Source organism: Schistocerca cancellata, chromosome 1 (assembly GCF_023864275.1).
Source record: "Schistocerca cancellata isolate TAMUIC-IGC-003103 chromosome 1, iqSchCanc2.1, whole genome shotgun sequence".
NCBI classification, from domain to species: Eukaryota; Metazoa; Arthropoda; class Insecta; order Orthoptera; family Acrididae; genus Schistocerca; species Schistocerca cancellata.
In genome coordinates this window covers 819,409,300-819,418,705 of record NC_064626.1, presented here as the reverse complement: position 1 = coordinate 819,418,705, position 9,406 = coordinate 819,409,300, and the positions used below count along the sequence as shown (strand labels likewise).

Below are 9,406 nucleotides of genomic sequence, written 5' to 3'. Positions count from 1 at the left end.
TTAGGAGAACAATACTATATATCATTAATGTAAATCAAGAAAAGAAGGACTCCCAAGATCGAAACTTGAGGCACTCCATGTTTGATACCAGTAATTTTGAATTTGAAGGATCCATTGTTTCTTTTAGGCAACACAAATTGTTTCCTGTTGCTCGTATACGATTTTATTAACTCCTACCCAGTTCCTTTAATATCCATGTTCCACAGCTTGCCAAGTAATATGTTGATGTTGACACACTTAATAGGTTTTTCTAGATCAATGAACACTCCAGTAATATACTCCTAGTTCTTTATAGAAGTTGTTTTTGCATCCATTAATTTTGCTGTGACTACTAAAATTCTTTATAAAATTCTACTAATTCTTTATAAAACCAATCAGATTTTCGAATATTGGATTTTGTTGACTAAGGAATGTCATTAGTCTACAATATATAAGCTTCTTAACTACCTAAAAATGTAGGTAACAGTGAGATGGGATAATAGTTTTCAGTTTTTGATTTACACTATTCTTGTAATTTGGGGCTACTGGTGCTAACTTTAGATGCTGGGAAAATATTCCATGCAGTACCATCATTTACTGCTGTGGCAATGTTATCAGATACATTGTCTATGAACCTTTTCAATTTATTGATAGAACATCCATCCTAGGATGATGATTTTGTATTTATAGTGACATTAATATGTACTTTGTTTCTTTGCTGTTTGCTGACGTCAAGTACATGTTTTACTTGAGTGAAATGTCCTTATATCTGTACTGATGATTGTTAAAACGGTCATTGATGGATTTTCCAACAGGAGAAAAGTACTTGCTCAAAAATTTGTGATCTGATATTGCTATTTAATGATACTCTCTTCATAGTATAGGGTAAGGACACAAATTGATTGGTCCTCACAATATCTAAAGCTACTTATAACTTTCCAAACAGCTAAGCCAGTGTTAGTAGAGTTTCTTAATCTTGTGGCTACTTATTTACTTTTAGTTTTTAGCGGTAGTTCTTTGTAATAATCATGATAAGTTTTAAATTCTGTATTTACCGTATTATTATTAGTATTTTGTAGCATTGCAAACAGGCAAAGTTTAAGTTTTTCTCTTGCTGTTTTCGCTCTGTGGTATATCCAGTTACTTATTTTTTATTTTTTGTAGTCATTTACTGGCATGTTAATGTCTGGCCATGAGAAAGTGAAGCTATAATAAAAATTTGATACAAATTCACTGAAAGTAATGCAGTTCTTTTCATACCATTTTAAACTTTTTAACGTGTTAATTAGATATTAAACATTCTCATCTTGGCAGTTATTTTTGTGACATATGTTTCTTTTTGCTTCTACTATGAAGATTTTTATCTTCTATTAGTACCTGTACAGCATGGTGGTCAGAAATGGCAAGTTCTAGTACTGATGCATTGTATCTGAAGTGAGACATCTTGGTTATTATGTTGTCAATGCATGATTTAATGCTATTAACCTCTCTAGTGAGCTTATTTATCAGAAAAGTTAGTGTTAGCATACCAATTTTTGAGCTAGAGTCAATAGACAGCACATCAGCATCAATATTTCCAATTAGTACTATGTTAACTTGGCCATTTGTGTTTCATTTTTCACTGTCTGTCTCAAAAATGAGGTCATAAAGAACTTCAAGGAAAATATCTAGGCTACTACTAGGAGGTCCGTATAGGTCTACAACAGTTAAGTGCTCTTTCTCCACTTGTAGCTAATTGCTCTTAGTTTCTACTATACCCATATGCTGAAAGTACTTATATCTGTACCCAGTATACAAATTTTGCACGTGGTTGCTTCTGGTACCTCTCTCAGTTTGATGTACCTGGAAATGAAGTCCCATGCTTCTTGACAGAGCATGGGGGAACAATGCAGGAGACCCACACCGCAGTACTAAGCAAGGTCCTAAAGGAGGTGGTTTGCCATTGCCTTCCTTCAACTGTAATCGGGATGAATGTTGATGATGAAGACGACACAACACCCAGTTATCTTGGGGCAGGTGAAAATCCCTAACTCCACCGATCATCGAACCCGGAACGATGTGCTCGGGAAGGGAGAACGCTGCTGCGAGACCACGAGCTGCGGACTTGATGTTCCTAGAGGCCACTTATTCCTCTGGTTCTTAAATTGGACCTGGACACATCCTCATATAATATGTGGGTGGTTATTTGACTGTGCCTTATTGGTACAAATCATATATGCTTGCAGGACTTTCCTTATAAGCAAGTGGGACATGTTGTGATGGGGTTGGGGCCTCTTTGTACTCAGGCCTGTGTCCCATCAGCTACTACTTATGCACTTGTACTCAGTTTGTGGATATATATTGCGTGCATGTGTGTGTGTGTGTTTGTGTGTGTGTGTGTTTGAGAGAGAGAGAGAGAGAGAGAGAGAGAGAGAGAGTCTGTGTGTGTTTGCGTGTGTGTGCATTTAGAAAACAAAGTAAGAAAAGACAGCGAGCTGATCAAATTGATGTTGTGAATAGAAAACACCCCAAATGTGGGCTTTGGCGTATCCATGTTGTATGTTGTATTGGCAAGGTGAGGGTGTGGGTGGGAACCGATTTGCGGCACCAACCCTCCCCCCCCCCCCCCTAGCAGTCTGGAGCACAGTGTTTTTATTCATTACAGAACAGAATTATCACACACTTCCAGAAACGAGTGGATAACCCACCAGTTCTCGAGTTTTTCGTGTCATCTATAAAATTTAGCTCTGAAATGTGCCATGTCACGAAGCTAACCAACTCATTTACATCAAAAATGACAATTTTACACTCCTGTGCACCGCCATCCTCTATACTTCCGCCTAGGCGCATGCAGTTGTCTGAGGCTGCTGATCATTTAGATTTCCACAACTGTTGTTACATGTTCCTTCAGTAATAACTTAACAGTTCTTTTAGGCCCCTAATTAATGCTTTTGTTTAGACTACGGTTCTGCTCCAGATTGTACAATGAATCAGTCTATTATGGTACTGTACAATGTGCAATAATCATAAAATACGGACCCAGTACGGATAATATTGTTTTCCATTGTCTGTATAGGTGTCGTTCTTTTTAAGGAGAATTTGAAGGAACAGAATGCCCCTTAAACATCGAAGTAATTTAAGATAGAGCACTAACACAGTTATGCGAGACATTTGTCGTCGTCTTGTAAAAGCGATCTTTATTAACCTTCGTCAGAGATGATTTGGGTATAAATCGGGGAAACAAGCTAGAATGGTACCTCTCATAATCATGTTGTCTGACGATTTCTGGTTTTCTATACCAATATAAAAATAATTAAATTGATGCCTTTGTGCAATACATTGAAATGCTAATTGTAAAGTATGTATTTGACTCAAGAAATACAAATTTCGGTTGGCTTGTAGCACGATACGTTAGTGTCTGCTATCCTTGAAATCAGTGTCATGCAGATAGAAATTAATTAACTTTCTCGTTTCTGTTTATAGAGGAATGCACGATCCATCACATGAGTTATGGACTTTCAAGCGCATGATATATTCTTCGAAAATGAAATGGTTATGACATTTAGAAACACCAGTTCAGTCGACATTAAGAAGCATAATTGCAATGCTACTTCTCTAGTTGTATAAGTCATAACCACAAATATACATTTATTGCGCTATTTAACTCACGTCGGTTTGTAATAAAAAGTGTTACTTTATTTCATTCAGCTTTTTTGTTGTTGTTGTAACAACTATCGCTTCGTCAGTGCCATGGTATTGTTGCAGGAACTCTGTCGAATGGATTTTTTTTTTTTTTTTTAATTGGAAGTTTCGTTGCCATTTGGAAAGTGGCGGAAGTACCATTGCAACATGTTGCAATAAGCTGTAGAGCTGCACACGACATTGGGCATTGTTCAAGTGCGTAAAATGCAGGTGAGCAAAAAATTAAGTCATTTTTTTTGCCATATAGTTTTCAGTGGGTGTGGTGGACTTCTGGATATAGTATGATCGAATTAGAGCATTGGCGGTAGCAACCGATTTCTTTTGGGTTTTCACGCATTGTAGAAACGAGCCTATTAAATAGCAGCTTGGATTGTGGTTTTTAGAATGTTGTGCGTAGTGTCTTCGATAAGTCCATTCGGCCAGTTATTAAACTAAGTAAACTGTGGGAATTGGTATTGTTGGATTCATACAATGGCGATGTTCTAGTACTGTACGTCGTAATCTTAGTCATTGTTGAATATACGGAAACAGAGCAATGATTTATACATGCGTAATTCATATCTAAATAGTTATTGTTTCTTACGGAGATACTCCCTGTAAGTAGGGGAACCCACCTACTTTCATACCTGACCTAAGCGGTATTATTTTGAGTACGTACCACTCCGCGCAAGAAAGAATACAATTGAAAAATTTATTTGCCGCGGATTTTTGTAGTTGTTCGCAAACATTGCTTCAAAATATTTTGTGATAATTTTGAAAACAGTAAATGCTGGAGTAGAATGACGTGGGCGGTCACATATTTGGTTAACAGTATCTTTGTAGGGAACAGTCTGTCATCTGGGTGAAAAAGTAATACGGATGTCATCGATACACTTGTTTGAAAAAGGAAACGTGCGGGATTAGATGCCAGTGGATGAAAATTGCAGTATAAGATGTGAAATACAATGAATGGTACGGTTAGTACAGGTGAAATGATTTTGGGTTTCACGTGTAATAGATACGAGTGATAGTGTTTGTTCTGGATTTTTAATCAGATTTATATTTTGACACATGCAGAGTGTTGCAGGAAGATTACTTTCAAACGATGGTTGCAGTATCAAAATTGAAGTGGCAACGCACTTGTTTGCTAGCCGACCATGTGATTTTAGTAGGTTAGATCATGTGCAGAAGTAAATACAATTTCATGAGCTTGTATGTGTAAACCTTAATAAAATTGATCAGTTTTGCATGAAAAGTGTCTCTTTTCTTATGGGTATTATTTATTCGTTTCCTACTTGCTGTGAATGGTATGAATTGGTTGATTAAACTGGAGTTATGGTTTTGTGTATGCTTACTAATTTAGTTTACTTTTGTAGTTTAGGAACAGTTCATTCTCTTCCAGTACGTTTTTTAAGGATATGCAGATAAATAATTAATTGTCCTTCTGAAAACTTTATTTTTCAGTCTTGTTTGGTGTGAAGATTAATATGGCACAAGTGAGTTAAGATGTTTGCTTCATTTTTCAGTGTGAAGAGAATGGGAAAGATATGCGAGGCAAAATTATGGATGAAAATATTGTGTCAGGAGGTTATCCGCTGTGGTCATTCAGTGGCACACTTTCCGATTTCACTCAGGTGTGTGAGCTATTGCTTGGTAATAGCAGTAGCAATCTTAATTTTGCAGCTTGTACCAACTGTAGAACCTGTCAGCATGATTTATTTTTTAATTGAAGATCTTATTACTGATGAAAGTAATACATAGATATAATTATATAAACAGTACTTGTTTTGCGCACACTTAGGCATATTGTGTTGATCAAATGATATCTTCCATACTCTCCAGTGTGTGGGAACATGAAATTTTTTATCCACAAAAGCGTTTTCTGGATATACTATTTACTCATTATTAAAAATGGACACTTCAAATCCCGATTCAAGTAATAGATATATATAGAGGGAAGTAAATTGTGAACTATCTAATTTAGACATGGGTGTTTAAAAATATTTTGTAACACATTTGAAATTTTGACATGGGGGATTACTGTGTGTTGCTTGAATGTCTATCTTTTCGCTTTTCTTATTTCTTTCTCTTGCCTGGAGTGGCTGTCGCTTTCATTTTTTTTATTTCACACTTATCTATGTAATGTGGTAAACTGTTCAAAAACTTGATACCATTTTGTAGAGGGGTATGTCGACATATGGACTAGTAGTGTCATTGTTAATCTCACCACCACTACTACTACTACTACTACTACTGCTACTTCTACTTCTTTTTCTTTTTTTCCGATGCTCGAGCCTTACATCCCTTGCAGTCCTTTTTGTGTAGCCCTCCATGACTTCTCCTGTCAATCTAGTTCTGACGTCTTGCCACTTTGACTCCGTGGATTTCCATCTAAAATTTTGTTAGTGACTTGCATTGCACTCGACCGTGCACTATTGTACTTTTTTTGCTGTGGTGATTTATGTACTTAATTTGGTTCAATTTTTTCTTAGTTCAGTGATCTATCTTTATAAGCTCATGAGGATGTAGTGGTCAGTCGGTTTATTTTGTTCTTCATTTTATATGACAATGTGTGATCTTTCTAAGCAAATTGGTACATAAGTAATAATTTTACAAAAGAGACAATTGTTATACTAGATTACATTTAAATTATGCATTATATGTACTGACAGGTTACTGCATACAGTGGAAACAATGAACAGAACTACGTATATAACATGAGTATCTGCAGTATTGTTCCGTTGTACATCACATTAAGGAGTACATAAATTTTATATTTCTAAGAGTGTTTTTCATTGTGACTAAGAAACTCTTCCAAACTGTAAAATGAACTTGCCAGAAGAAAAGTGTAAGTGGATCCATATACATTGACTTGTTATCAAATTTTCATTTAATATCCAGAGGGAGAGAGTTATAAAATTTACTGCCATTGTACTGCACACCCTTCCCCAGCATTATCAGATTTTGACAATCACTGTGGAACTTCTCGTGGTCAGGGTTCACAGTAGAATTTTTTAAATTATGACATATTTGAAATTGACTGTATAAATTATTTCAAAATTACGATTTTGGCCTTGGGTAATTTTCAAGTGGTACTGTAAAAGATTTTGCTTCAGTGCATGTCAGACTTTAAAATTCTCAGACATATATACATTCAGAAGATTTTAAAGTCTGACATGTGCCGAAGCAAAATCTTTTGCAGTACCACTTGAAAATGGCCCAGAGACTGAAATTGTAATTGTGAAATAAATAATTTATATAGACAAAGGTGAACATACATCCTTAAAAGATCACTGTGGAAGTCATGCTTCTTCCTTGTGTTGTATTCATAAGATTCATTATTTCCTTAAATAAGTATTGGGAAGTAGTAGTAAGAATTTTTTTTTTGCCAGAAAGGTATCTACAATCTATACATCTCATTATTCGTAACATCTTTTTGGGCAAAGAGTATTTTCTTTGCTAGTAATGGGTTTCCCCAAAAAGATAATTCCATATGTTATTAGGAAATGTAAGTATCCGTAGTATGCTGCTTTCATAGTGTTTTAAATTCCCACTCTCGGAGATTATACGTCAGGCAAAAATTGATGCTGAGTCTCTTGTGAAGGTTTATTGTATGAAGACACCAGTTTATTTTGCAGTCAGTGATAATACCCAGTAACATCTTCATTTCAACTCTTTTTATTGACTCTGTGATACACTTATCAGTTAGCTCTTCCTCAATTTTTGCAGTTACAACTATGAATTCAGTTCTGTAAAGTGGTGAGAGACCTGTAATACCATCTTGATATGTCTTCATAAATTGTTAAGTTAATGTCGTGGTTTCTGAACAGGAGGAGGGATTACTTATAAGTTGTGTTGTAGTTATGTACTGATAACACTACTGTAACTACCTGCATTAATTATGGAGGGTGGAAGGGTCAGATGTCCCTTTGCCATGAGTTTTAGGCGTGATGATTACTCCACTGGTTTAGTATCAATCTCACTACTTACTACACTGTTTACATGTTGCTTCAATAGTGCTGGAAGAAATTGAAAAATTGGCTATCACAGAGAATGAAACCTATTTATTCTCTTATTTCATCTCCAGTCACCAATTTTTATTTTCATATTAATACACACTCTGTTTTCGTAGAATGTAGATAGATATAGTGTTAGATTAGAATTAGTAGTAATTATAGTGTTTATTGGAGCCACAGACAATATACATTGGTATTGTATGGAGCAGATCAAATTCGTATAACAAGGAAAAAAGTATTCAAAACTATGTGTAATAACTTGCAGTTTGTAAATTATCAATTATACTGTATATCTTATGTTGCCTATTACTATCCCACATCTCATGTTTTGCTTGACCAATATGCTATGCAATACATTTTTTGCAAATGCTTTGAAGGTATTATTAAGACATATCGTATTGTTGATGTGTTCATCACATATTTTATAGTTTTGAAGCACATTTATTTTAGGTTCTTTTATTTTGCATTCTACCAAAAGCGACATTTTAATAAAGAGAAACAAAAGTAAAATTTCCTATCAGTACCCTCTGCTTAAAGTAATTACAATAGTGTAGAACACACACATCCTCCACATCTGGTAGTCCAGGAGTGGTTAAAAAAAAGTGGAGAGAACAGTGTGCACACCTCACTACAGCCACATTTTTACATTAAAAGTCACTCTTAGCATTCAAGCAGTTAAATATCAGAAGCCACACTAATTACATTTTCAAATGATGATATGGGTATGTCAGTGCCAGTGTTAAGCCTGCCTTTCGCCAGCCACATTGCAAAATAGGCGTATACTTCAGTGCAGAATATCGATCGTAAATTGCAGAGTGAAGTTTAATGACGAAATCATTTATCTTTACTTGTGGTTTGGCACATTGTAGTCTTACAAAGTCAGAAGTCTTTCTGATAACGGAGGTCATATTGCCGAAAGAAGTAAACATCAAGGGGTTGGCATTATTTAATAGTTTTCGGTGGTAATATCTTTAACATTACATCTTTGATTGGAAAACGTGCATCTAGAAGAGTATGTTCGTACGACTTGATCAGCGCACACTCCATCTCATTGTGGGAACATTCCCCAGGCTGTGGCTAAGCCATGTCTCCGCAATATCCTTTCTTCCAGGCGTTCTAGTTATGCAAGTTTCGCAGGAGAGCTTCTGTGAAGTTTGGAAGGTAGGAGACGAGGTACTGGCAGAAGTAAAGCTGTGAGGACTGGACCTGAATCGTGCTTGGGTAGCTCAGATGGTAGAGCACTTGCCCACAAAAGGCAGAGGCCCCGAGTTTGAGTCTCGGCCCAGCACACAGTTTTAATCTGCCAGAATGTTTTGATTTAATCACTGTTTCCATTTTCACTTTTTCCCATGATTTGATCATGAAATCACACAAAACATTCTACATCTACATCCATACTCCGCAAGCCACCTGACGGTGTGTTGCGGAGGGTACCCTGAGTACCTCTATCGGTTCTCCCTTCAATTCCAGTCTCGTATTGTTCGTGGAAAGAAAGATTATCAGTATGCTTCTGTGTGGGCTCTAATCTCTCTGATTTTATCCTCATGGTCTCTTCGCGAGATATACGTAGGAGGGAGCAATGTACTGCTTTACTCTTCGGTGAAGGTATGTTCTCGAAACTTTAACAAAAGCCCGTACCGAGCTACTGAGCGTCTCTCCTGCAGAGTCTTCCACTGGAGTTTATCTATCATCTCCGTAACGCTTTCGCGATTACTAAATGATCCTGTAACGAAGCGCGCTGCTCTCCGTTG

The 9,406-nt window shown here is 36.3% G+C and overlaps 1 protein-coding gene across 1 annotated transcript in view; it reads left to right on the top strand.

Annotated features, from left to right (window-relative positions):
- The first annotated feature begins 3,804 nt into the window (after positions 1 to 3,804).
- The window catches only part of LOC126188302 (uncharacterized), a 270,067-nt gene continuing 264,465 nt past the window's right edge, over positions 3,805 to 9,406 (top strand). Inside the window, exons 1-2 of the mRNA XM_049929898.1 lie at positions 3,805 to 3,870; positions 5,166 to 5,273. Of these exons, the coding sequence (XP_049785855.1) occupies positions 3,865 to 3,870; positions 5,166 to 5,273 (114 nt within the window). The 5' untranslated portion in view covers positions 3,805 to 3,864. The remainder of the gene's footprint in view (positions 3,871 to 5,165; positions 5,274 to 9,406) is intronic.